At 32.0% G+C, this 13276-nt stretch overlaps 1 protein-coding gene across 1 annotated transcript in view; it reads right to left on the reverse strand.

The window, feature by feature from the left end:
- The window catches only part of LOC134694754 (prolow-density lipoprotein receptor-related protein 1-like), a 51350-nt gene that overhangs the window by 28265 nt on the left and 9809 nt on the right, over window positions 1-13276 (reverse strand). The window contains exons 8-10 of the mRNA XM_063555807.1: window positions 13061-13186; window positions 12613-12726; window positions 11261-11383 (exon numbers count right to left, since the gene is read on the reverse strand). Of these exons, the coding sequence (XP_063411877.1) occupies window positions 11261-11383; window positions 12613-12726; window positions 13061-13186 (363 nt within the window). The remainder of the gene's footprint in view (window positions 1-11260; window positions 11384-12612; window positions 12727-13060; window positions 13187-13276) is intronic.

A 13276-nucleotide genomic window follows, 5' to 3' on the forward strand; every position in this document is an offset into this window, starting at 1 on the left:
GAAAACTGTCAAAACCTTATGATCCCTTCAGTAAATGAAGAAGTTTGGGGAGAAAAACACTCTATGATCAACGCAATAAGATCACGTGATCTAAAATTACAAAAAATCATGGGGTATGTCATTAAGGGAATGATTCCGGCAATAGAAACGACAAATGACATCTTGAAAGCTGCTTTAAAGAAGAATACATTTGAGCCAACAAAAAACCTTAGAAAAATGACAGATGGCATCCGAATGTTTGCGGCTTCTTATACTCAACTAAACCAATATAGGAAAGAAAATTTCAAACCAATTATGATTGGAAAGTTTAAGAAACTTACTTATACAAACAATTCCGTATCTGATAAATTGTTTGGGGATGATTTGCAGAAGAAAATTGAAGATATTCAAAAATCAAAGAAAATATCTGTAACGGGATTTAATACCGGATTTACCGAGAAACCATCAACAAGTGGATATAACTATCATCGTAATTCTTCTGAAGGGTATAATAACAATAAAACTGGGAATGGCAAAAGTCCTTTTTTAGACCAGCGAAACTCCTTCCCGAACAAACGAGGAAGAGGGGGGAGACAGTTCAACAAACCAAACAATCGATAAGTCCACAGGTTAGTCAGATTAAACAATTAGATAACAAAAGTAAATGTGAATTTTCAAATCTTGTTAATACTCCTGAAAACTTTAGAGCTGGGAAAGTAAAAAACAATCTTGAAAGTTGGAGATCAATAACAAGTGATACATCAATTCTAGAAATGTTGACTGGTTATCGGTTACAATTTCACACTTTACCGCCCAGTCGTAACAGTTGTAATAATCCTTCGTTTAATGAAGATGAAAAAACTTCCATAACTTTAGAAGTGAGCACTTTTTTAAAGAAAGGCATTATCCAAAAAGCTATACCATGCAAGAATCAGTTTGTGACACATATTTTCACACGACCTAAAAAAGATGGAACACATCAAGTGATTTTAAATTTAAAATCTTTAAATGAATATATAGAGAATTATCATTTTAAGATGGATAGTTTAGGCACTGCGATTAATTTAATGAACCGTAATTGTTATTTTGGTAGTATAGACTTGAAGGATGCATTTTTTAGTATTTCAGTCAGAGAGTCTGATCGAAAATTTCTCCGATTCACATGGAATGGGGAATTATATCAATTTACATGTTTAGCTCAAGGTCTAAGTACTTGCCCACGTGTTTTTACAAAGATAATGAAATGTGTGTTTTCAGAATTACGGAAGAAAGGTCATTGCAATTCAGCCTATATCGATGATTCTCTTTTAATTGGACAATCTTATGAGGATTGCATTAATAACATTAATGACACAGTTACGTTATTCGATAAACTAGGTCTTACAATTCATCCAAATAAATCCGTTTTCGTTCCGACACAAGAAATTCAACATCTTGGGTTTGTGTTGAATTCACGAGAAATGTCAGTGGGTCTTACTCAAGAAAAATCTCAAACCAGATGCTCCGCAGGGCGTAGCTTTATACGACCGCAGAGGTTGAACCCTGAACAGTTGGGGCAAGTATGGACACAACATTCAAGCTGGATTCCGCTCTAAATTTGGATTGTGATTAAATAGTTGACACAGCATAGGTTTCTGACACAGAATGAATGTATTCAAATGAACTTAAAATTTTTGTTTTCTCTTAGAGCAATTCACTATGCTGTTGAATATTAATCCTCTCAAAAAAATGTTTGAAGAAATTTTCTTTTTATTTATGAAATTTCAAATGAGAAAAATTGAACCCAATTTTTTAATCACATCCCCCTTTCCCTTATTCCAAAACTAATTTCAATTAAAATATTCTAATGGAGTTTGCAACAATTACTACTCATTTAAATACATCATAAAATATTAAGATGTAAAAAAACTGCTTGTTATCACTGAATGGTAAAGATTATTTAAATTTATCAGTTGGTAGTAAAAAGTGAATATACATTGTATATTGTATATAACAAAGATTTAAGTTGATTCTGGACAAAGAAAGATAACTCCAATTAAAAAAAATCTTGCAGATATTTCTTGCCTACTTTACTGGACAAAGAAAGATAACTCTTAATTAAAAAAAATTGCTATTTCACAATATTGTGAAATTAGATATTTCTTGCCATTGCACAATACTGTGCAATTGAAAAGACTTGCTATTGCACAATACTTAATATAATAATTTTAGATCCTGATTTGGACCAACTTGAAAACTGGGCCCATAATCAAAAATCTAAGTACATGTTTAGATTCAGCATATCAAAGAGGCCCAAGAATTTGATTTTTGTTAAAATCAAACTTAGTTTAATTTTGGACCCTTTGCACTTTAATTTAGACCAATTTTAAAACTGGACCAAAAATTAAGAATCTACATACACAGTTAGATTTGGCATATCAAAGAACCCAAATTATTCAATTTTTGATGAAATCAAACAATGTTTAATTTTGGACCTCGATTTGGGCCAACTTGAAAACTGGGCCAATAATCAAAAATCTAAATACATTTTCAGATTCAACATATCAAAGAACCCCAAGGTTTCAATTTTTGTTAAAATCAAACTAAGTTTAATTTTGGACCCTTTGGACCTTAATGTAGACCAATTTGAAAACGGGACCAAAAATTAAGAATCTACATACACAGTTAGATTCGGCATATTAAAGAACCCCAATTATTCAATTTTGATGAAATCAAACAAAGTTTAATTTTGGACCCTTTGGGCCCCTTTTTCCTTAACTGTTGGGACCCAAACTCCCAAAATCAATACCAACCTTCCTTTTATAGTCATAAACCTTGTATTTAAATTTCATAGATTTCTATTTACTTATACTAACGCTATGGTGCGAAAACCAAGAAAAATGCTTATTTGGGTCCCTTTTTGGCCCCTAATTCCTAAACTGTTGGGACCAAAACTCCCAAAATAAATACCAACCTTCCTTTTGTGGTCATAAACATTGTGTTTAAATTTCATTGATTTCTTTTTACTTTAACTAAGGTTATTGTGCGAAAACCAAGAATAATGCTTATTTGGGCCCTTTTTTGGCCCCTAATTCCTAAACTGTTGAAACCAAAACTCCCAAAATCAATCCCAACCTTTTTTTTGTGGTCATAAACCTTGTGTCAAAATTTCATAGATTTCTATTAACTTAAACTAAAGTTTTAGTGCGAAAACCAAGAAAATGCTTATTTGGGCCCTTTTTGGCCCCTAATTCCTAAAATATTGGGACCAAAACTCCCAAAATCAATACCAGCCTTCCTTTTATGGTCATAAACCCTGTTTTAAAATTTCATAGATTTCTATTCACTTTTACTAAAGTTAGAGTGCGAAAACTAAAAGTATATATAGGTGTATAAATAGAAACATCTGGTTAACTGCTGCACATTTACCGGGGAGTGAAAATTGCGAAGCTGACTATGAATCGCGTAATAGCAATGATGACACTGAATGGGAATTAGATAGTGAAGTTTATATAAAAATTGAACAATTATTTGGAAGCCCTGATATTGATTTATTTGCTTCACGGTTAAATTACAAAGTTACGCCATACTGTTCTTATAGACCAGATCCAAATGCAAAACTTGTTGATGCATTTACTTTTAATTGGGGAACAAACTTTAATTATATTTTCCCTCCTTTCAGCATACTAGGAGCAGTATTGAGGAAGATTGTACAGGATCAGGCAGATGCAATCGTAATAGCCCCGTTATGGCCAACTCAACCTTGGTTTCCAAAAATTCTACAGTTGCTTGTGGATTGTCCCAGAATTTTACCAGTGAAGAAATCACTGTGACACTTTCGTTCAACAAAGCAAAAGTTCATCCGCTCCTCAACAAACTTCACCTGACAGCGTTCAAATTGTCCGGGGATCATTTGAAAGTCAAGGTTTATCAAAATCAGTTGTTGACATTATCATGCATTCATGGCGAGACTCCACAAAACAACAATAGTTATATCAAAAAGTGGGTGTGTTTTTGTATTGAAAAACATGCTGATCCCATGTCATCAACTGTAAATTTAGTTTTAGATTTTTTAGCAAAACTTTTCCATTCAGGGATAGGTTATAGTGGACTTAATACAGCGCGATCTGCTTTGTCTTCATTTATGACACTTAATGGACACGATTCAATTGGCAAACATAATTTGGTCAAGCGATTTATGAGAGGAATATTCCAATTGAGACCTTCACTTCCAAGATACAATTTTACATGGAACGTGTCCGATCTACTTAATTATTTAGATAAGTTAGAAAATAACAGTTTGACGTTAAAACAAATTACTTTGAAATGTGTTTCTTTATTGTCTTTGTTGACAGCTCAAAGGTTACAGTCTATTCATTTATTAGATAAACGTAATTTAGAGTTTTCGAATGATATTGTTAAGATAAGAATAGGTGACATTTTGAAGCAAACTAAACCAGGAAAACATTTAAATGAAATTTTTTTAGATAGATTTGTAAATACAAATTTGTGTATTGTAACTTGTTTAAAATTATATATAAAAATGACTGAAAAATTTCGCGGGAAAGAAAAGAAATTTTTTGTAAGTTATGTAGCACCGTATAAAGGTGTAAGCAAAGGCACTATATCCAGATGGATGAAAACAGTTATGATAGCAGCTGGTATAGATTGCTCCGCATTTAAACCTCACAGTGTGAGATCAGTGTCTGTTTCTAAAGCTTGTAGTAAAGGTTTACCACTTTCGACAATTTTACGCACCGCAGGGTGGACACTTTTCGGAAATTCTATAATAAATCTGTAACCATAGACACCAGTTTCTGTAATGCGATACTCAGTAATGCAATGTAAATATGTTGATTAGATAAATGTATGAGAACTTTATTATTGTAGATTTATTACTGATTATAATCTCTAGTAATTTTCGGATAAATAGATGCAATATCTCTAAACATCTCACGTGACAGCTATGTACCATATTTGTGAAATGGAATTACATAATTAAACGAAATTTTAATTGAAGTTTAATTAAAATTCCGTGAAACAATAGTGGTACATAGGTGTTACTTGCCCACCCTTCCCACCCTAATATTGCATCGATTTACTCTGAAGTCTGACATCATGACGAGGCTGTTCATCTCACGTAACACCTATGTACCACTATTGTTTCACGGAATTTTAATTAAACTTCAATTAAAATTTCGTTTAATTATGTAATTATAGTTTATACATATTTTAAAAATTCCCATGTTTAAACTTCCGCTGGTTTGTTTTCATTAATGTTAAGGTCAGCTGTTAGCTTGTCAGTTCTGTTTTAATTAGAGATTAAGGGATAGGTATTATATCATAGATGGGAAACAGCTTGATGACAGCATAGGTGTTATCAGACATGTCAGAGAATCATCTGTGTATAATTTTGATAGGATGGTCAGTTGTCGTTTGTGCATTGCACTGTTAGCAGTCATATTTTTACTTGTGGATAATTTATTCAGTTTAGTTGATGGAGTTTTACAGTGCTATCATTCAATTTATTCAACTGGACTTCATTTGGTTTTTTTTTAACTTTTACCATTATCATGTCACAATGTGGCTGCATTATTTTTCAACCGCTACCATACTAATTTTAGATATCTACTTCTTGCAATATGAACTATTTTGTTTCTTCCACCTTTGGATCTTATTTACTTATACACAGCTGAGTTTATATTGTTTTAAAACTTCTTTAGTTTCTCATGTGAAGTTTATAACCATGTTACTGTGCTAGAGAGTATTATGTGATCTAGCAGGATCTATATATCACCAGATCCTTATATATTTGTGTCATACAGAGATTTCCATGAGAGTTATATATTGAAGTGGCTTTAAATTCTACACAACTGTTCTAGGCAAGTATATTTGTTTGAACTTTTATTTCTTATATATACATGTACAGATGTATGGTGCTTGGAGTTTTCTTTGCATTATTATTATCTGAAGGCAGTTTAAAGACGAGCTTGAACAAATATTCACTTCTGTATTTAAATATTATTCAGAAACAGCCACTTGAAATTTTACTTATCCTGATTTTTTGATATTTTTTTTCCCCTGCCTTCATGCATTCTGCAATAATTATTTAGTAGTTTCATGATCTTAGATAGATAAGATATATTAAGATACTTTAAGTATATTTTATTCAGTTTTTGAATTATTCTAAATAAGTCAACTGTTATTTTCTTGTTATACAGTTTACAATTATATAATTATATAATTTCGAAAGCTGGAACCAAAAGCAGATCAGATACCCACACCTTGCCTAGCTCCAGCTCATTTGATGATGGTCTAATTAAACAAGTTGAAGAACTATGGGAGGCATCCTTATGTATAAGTACTAGAAAGACTTATAATTCTGGATTTCTATGTTTTAAAACATTTATGGCTATGACTAATCAGCATCATATAAATAGTGTGCCTATAATAGATGAAGATTTCTTAATTTATTTTGTAACCTATTGCAAGAATTCTCTTAAGCTAGCCCATGCTACAATTAAATTGTATTTAGCAGGAATTAGGCATAATTATTTAAGAATAGGACATCCTGACCCTTTGTCAAATTGTGCACGCTTAGAGTGTATATTAAGAGGTATTAAAAAGTCTCAGAACAATGTTAAACAAAAGATATTACCTATTACATCTCAAATTTTGAAACAATTGTGCTGTATGTTACAGCAAGGAGTTTTTTCTCCATTCGTCGACTTAATGTTACAGTGCTCTTTTAATCTAGCTTTTTTTGGGGGGATTTCTCCGATGTGGTGAATTTTCTTATAGTAGTAAAATTGCCAGGCAGGACACACTTTTAATTCAAAACATTGATTTCGATTTAAACTTTCAAAATTTCACAGTACATCTGAATTCCTCCAAATGTGACCCATTTCGAGAAGGTATTAACATTACTATTTTCGAAAATGATATTTTCAGCCCAGTTGATTTGATGAGAAGATATATACAAGTAAGAAAAAAAAATCATGGAGCTAGGCCAGATTCTTATTTATTTGTTAACGATGAGTATAATAACGCTCCTTTGTCTAGAGATACATTTATAGCTCCGCTTCGAGAGTCCCTGTTCAGATTAGGGTATAATGATAGTAAATTTTGTGGTCATTCTTTTCGAATTGGTGCTGCTACATCAGCTGCAGCGGCAGGGGTCGAGGACCATATTATTCAGACTTTAGGAAGATGGTCATCCGATTGTTAAATACGTTACATTAGAACTGACCCAAAAACTGTTTGCAAAGCACAAGCAGAATGTGTTATTCCTAAATTTTGGATACATGTTCAGTACTATATCAGAGAGTTATAAAAACTACATTTTGTTAAATCTATATAGTATGGTTTTTTATTTTATGCGTTTTCATTTTCATATATAAATTCCATTCAAGTACTATTCTCTTTATGGTATATGGAAAATTTTGTATTATCATTATTATATACTAGTATATTTTTATTTATTTTTTATATGTATATGTATCATTTCTTGGGGGCTTTCACTCATGCTACTCGTTTCAATTTGGCCTACTTAATTTCAGGGAAATTATTTTCCCCCAATTCATTAATACATTTTATTATTTATTTAGGCTTTGTTTTATTTAAGGGTGATAATTAAGTTATTTTTTTGTACCTGTTGGAATCTACCGCAGAAATTCTCATTTTTCAAATTTATACTTGTCTGGGCTCTACCAGTCAGGTTCTAATAGTACCTGTTGGGATCTACCGCAGGAATTCTCAGTTTTCAAAATTCATACTTGTCTGGGCTCTACCACTCAGGTTCTAAAAGTACCTGTTGGGATCTACCGCAGGAATTCTCAGGTTTCAAAATTCATACTTGTGTGGGCTCTACCACTCAGGTTCTAAAAGTACCTGCTGGGATCTACCGCAGACATTCTCATTTTTCAAATTTATACCTGTTTGGGCTCTACCAGTCAGGTTTCTTAAATTAATTTTTCACCTGTCAGGGCTCTACTGCAGGTTCTTAAATTGCATTATTTAGACAATTTATTTTTTGATTAATTTAAAAATTGTTTTGAGTAGGTAGTGTTTTTCATATGGTTATTTTTATTTTTATTGTAAGTTTTAATGAGTAGCCCCCTATAAAGTTTTGCGTATGATATCAGTATCCAGTACGGCAAGATATATGATCATCCTAGTTGAACATTACCTTTTCTACTCTAAGCATCTATAGAAATATAGATAAATGTGGTATGATGCATGAGACTAGTTATTGTCTATAAGGACACATCAACTGTTCTTGTGGTATGGTATATATGTATGAGACTTGTTAGGTTTTAGGCGGAGATTTCTACTTGTTCTATGTGGTATGGTTCTTGAGACTTATTTATGTACTTAAAGACATTTACATTTGTATGTGGTATGGTATATAAGAATTGGTAGCATTTATTAGGAGACATCTATTGTTCCTTGTGGTAGGGTACAGGAGACTTGTTAATGTGCTTTAGAAGACATCTACTGTTTAATTGGTATGGTATATTAGACTTTTCAGTGTTCAAAGAGACTTCTATTGTTCTGAAAGTTATAGGTATAAATATTTATTTATTTGATTTTAACATTGGAATTTTCTTAATTACAAGTCATATTGAATTGTTTAAAATACACAGTTAATTTTTCAAACTTATATTGGGATGCTGATTTAACAAACCAGAAACAGAAACAAATATTTCTTTTGTTGTGGCTTCTAATAATTGCTCTCATATAAGTTCTTAGATTAGCCCCTTGTGATAGGATGTGACGCTAGAACAGGTAATTTTTTTCAAGATTTAAAAAATAAGAATTGGTTTACAAAACTATCAGAAATATATGTAAAAGTAAAAAAAAATCAACTTTTTTTTTCTTTGTATTCCTGGCTTTTTGTCAACAAAAAGTAAAAACACAAAAATACCGAACTCCGAGGAAAATTCAAAAAGGAAAATCAAAAATCAAAAGGCAAAATCAAAAGTCCAAACACATCAAACGAATGGGTAACAACTGTCATATTCCTGACTTGGTACAGGCATTTTCTAATGTAGAAAATGGTGGATTGAACCTGGTTTTATAGCTAGCTAAACCTCTCACTTATATGACAGTCGCATCAAATTCCATTAAATTGTCAACGATGCATGAACAAAACAAACATACTCAAAGAGTAAAAATGTCAAAAATAGGGGTACAACAGTCAATATTGTGTTATCATCTTAATATCTCTACATAAACAACAAATGTAACAAAGAAGCACAAAAAGGCATACATTAATTTAACATTCTCATTTTGCTTTTCTTATACGGCTGAATTTATCTATGTAAAGTCTACCCATAATGATAGAAGGTTTCATTACTGGTTTAAAAATGCGCGTTTGAAATTCGCACAGGTAGACATAAAAATAATTTTGTCGTATGACGGCATACATAAATGAAGACTTACGTAAAGTTTATATAACAAAAACAGACTTAACAGTAAAAGTAATAATAATAAATAAAATAATGGTGTGGTTCAAAGTATGACGGGATACATAAGTACAGTTTCACGTCAAATACGCTGAATTTATCTATGTAAAGTCTACCCATAAATGATAGAAGGTTTTCATTACTGGTGTAAAATAGCGCGTTTGAAATTCGCACAGGTAGACATAAAAATAATTTTGTCGTATGTCGGCATACATAAATACAGACTCACGTAAACTAGATATACCAAAAACCAGACTTAACAGTAAAGGTAGTAATAATAAATAAAATAATGGTGTGGTTCAAAGTATGACGGGATACATAAGTACAGTTTCACGTCAAATGTATATCATGAAAAACAGACTAAACAGAAAAAGTATTATTATTGAATAAAATAGTTTTGTCATTCATAGTATTCAAGATCCTTAAGTAAAAGTAATATCAATCAATGAAATAATTTTGCCGTTCAAAGTATGTGGTTTTACATAACCACTGAGTCACTTCAAATGATTATCTAAAAAAGACTTATAAAAGAATTCTATAATACGTAATTAAGTTGATAACAAACGTCAGTACGCAAAATCTACCCTTCAAGACCATCTTGTATTATTTGTGAAGTTGATACGGAATATTTATCAACAAGTTCTGGGTATCTTCCGATGAACTTTTTTAGAAAAAGGACAAGACGTTCTTTGACATACCCCTGGTTTCTCTCTTTCGACTCTTTGGTATTCTACTTTTACATTAAACACCACATGAAACCCAAACATTATTGGAAAAGTTAACATTTTCACCAATGCAATATATGATAAGGTAAAACAAATTTAAATCTTAATTATATAAAAAGGGTGGGGTAACTGAACTCAAGCCAATTAAATATTGGAGTGAACACCCAGAGATTAGACCATTGGTTTTCCTGTTTGATTGGTTTTACACTGGTAATTTTGGGCCCTTTATAATTGTGTTTCCCCCCGTTTCGTTTAGTATAGCGGGAAAATATTGTATTGACGGGTATGGGTCGTATGAATATATAATAGGGTCACACTTAGTGACCAATGGGTATACTTTCTGGTAGTAAAGCATAGGGTCACTTTCTAGCTGTCGTGCAACGAGTGAACACTCAACTTTAACTTTTGATGTACATGTATATATGTTGATATTTTTACTGCATTTAATTTGCCAGTACATACATGTTTAAGGTGTAGGTCAGAGCACCTGGCCCTGAAGACGGGATTGGGCACTTGGCATCCACTGACACAGGTTTCTAGAGAATTTTGGTCGATTATATCGTTTTATCTCTAGTTGTTCCTGGCCGGCCCTAACAGTGGATGAAAGGGTGCATTTAGTTGGAAGTTTGGTTTTGGTGAACATTTGAATTGTATGATGTTTTAATATGCATTGTAATTGTAATAATGATGACAATAATATTTGTAAATATTTATAATACAATCTGGCGTCCATCGAGCATGACGGGCTGTCGGCAAACTAAGATTATGTTTGCGTTGTTTATATTTGCCACGAGTATGTAGTTAATACCTTGCTGTTCAGTGTGGGCCTAGGCTCCGTGTTGAAGACTGTACTTTGACCTATAATGGTTTTCTTTTACTATTTGTGACTTGGATAAAGAGTTGTCTCATTGGCACTCATATCACATCATCTTATATTTATGTCACTGGGAAAAGAGGGTATGTTTGAAAGGGGCAAAATTCTTTCTTGCAAGAGGTCACCTTCAGATCCTCTATCAGTCTATGACTTTGAGCAATGAATGATATGTAAAAATGCATCAAAAGATAAGTCATGCTCACAGAAGCCCAACATTAAAATAAAATGAAACCTACTGCACATGGAGGAATCTTCATCGCTGTTGTCATGGCAATCATCTTCTGTATCACACCTCCACAGTCCAGGAACACACACTTTGTTTTTACACTGGAATTGTCCCTGTTCACACTGGTCTGGATCTAAAAGAAAATAATTAATGTGATAATGATAATAATTATTCATTTAAAGAGGGCTACACATCTTCCATGAGGCCTTCATGAAATACAATGAAATGTTACAAACAATTACAAATTAATCAAACAAACCTTTTAATTCAGTGGTTGTCGTTTGTTTATGTGTTACATATTTGTTTTTCGTTCATTTTTTTTACTTAAGTTTTCTTGTTTGAATTGTTTTACATGGTCTTATCAGGGCCTTTTATAGATGACTATGTGATGGGCTTTGCTCATCGTTGAAGGCCGTATGGTTACCTATAGTTGTTAATGTGTGTGTCATTTTGGTCTTTTGTGGATAGTTGTCTCATTGGCAATCATACCACATCTTCTTTTTTTATAAACACACAAATAACAAAATTCAAATAAGAAATTGTTATGAAATATACAATTTTCAAAGCAGGTAAAAATAACAAATAAATATAGTATTGGCATCATTCAAATTAAATATAATGTGTTAAGATTTTTGTGTCTGTTTTGTCATATGTTGAGTTTACCCTGTATATGTGTTATTTCATAGTCTCTCAGGCTGCACATGTGCAATGAAATAACACAGTTATCAAAAGCTTCCACTCAAACTAGTGCTAAAGGATGCCTTGATTTTGCTATGAGGTGAGAGCTTTATCACCATATTGACGGTAACATTATTGAATTGAGGATGAAGACCAGTAAAATTAAAATAAAATTTCTTTGCCTTTGGCTTTGTCAACTGAGTATGGGTATTGAATATCCCTAATTTTCATTCAATCGTGGAGAAGTTTAAACTTGTTTAATCTTTCTACTCTGCCAGGGGGCTAATTATACAATGAAACTTAACAAAACCAACCTCACACTGACGTTATTAAATTCAAAAAATTTTTTTTTTAGTAGAAAAAAGAATATAAAGTTGTTAATGTTTGTGTCATTTTGGTCTCTTGTGGACAGTTGTCTCATTTGCAATCATACCACATCTTCTTTTTTATATATATCATTACAAATATGTAAAACTTTGTCTACCCTTAAATTATCACATCAAGGATATAAAAAAAAAATCACAAAGTTAATAAATGCCAAGTCAGCTTACAGTACATGTATTTGATGTGAAATAAAGTATCTGACAACATAAGCTTGTTTACAGTATTTTGGTAAATATTTTGACCTAAGATTTAAATCATAAATTCTCTATGACATAAATATTTTCTTTCATTTTGTCTTACTTTTACACTCCTTTTCGTCATTGCCATTGGAACAGTCAATATCTCCATCACACTGCCAAACTTTAGGTATACACATGGTCTGACAATTAAACTGATCATCACCACACTGAGTAGCTGAAAAATTGAGAAAAACATTTATTATTTTAGTTTAAAGCAGGGCTTAATCTAGGAAGAAAAGAAGTCAAGGAGATAGTATGGAGAAGTGATCAACTGCTGTAAATTCAGAAATTATTGTGTGCCTTTATTATTGCAATTGTTGAAGAATAAACAAAAATTTTGAGACAAATTATTGCAATTTATTGCCGAATAAAGCTATATATGTAACAAATATCAGAAGGCAAGTTCTTATTATTGTGATAACCACTAAGTCTCATTATTCAAATTAATAAAAACCTTAATATATTAAGGTCATAAAACAGAACAAAAGCCAATCTATAAATAAACTTACTGTTTCCACAGCCACTTTCATCACTGCCATCTACACAGTTAACTTCTCCATTACACTGCCAGGATTTTGGAATACACTTCTTGTTTGAAGAACATGAGAACTGTTCACTGGTACAATTGGCATATACTATAAAATAAAAAAACAGATACCAGATTGTAGTGAAATTGTGATCATAGTATTTGAACAAAATGTTTTTGTCAAAAAAGGAATACAACC

Source organism: Mytilus trossulus, chromosome 13, assembly GCF_036588685.1.
Source record: "Mytilus trossulus isolate FHL-02 chromosome 13, PNRI_Mtr1.1.1.hap1, whole genome shotgun sequence".
Lineage (NCBI taxonomy): Eukaryota > Metazoa > Mollusca > Bivalvia > Mytilida > Mytilidae > Mytilus > Mytilus trossulus.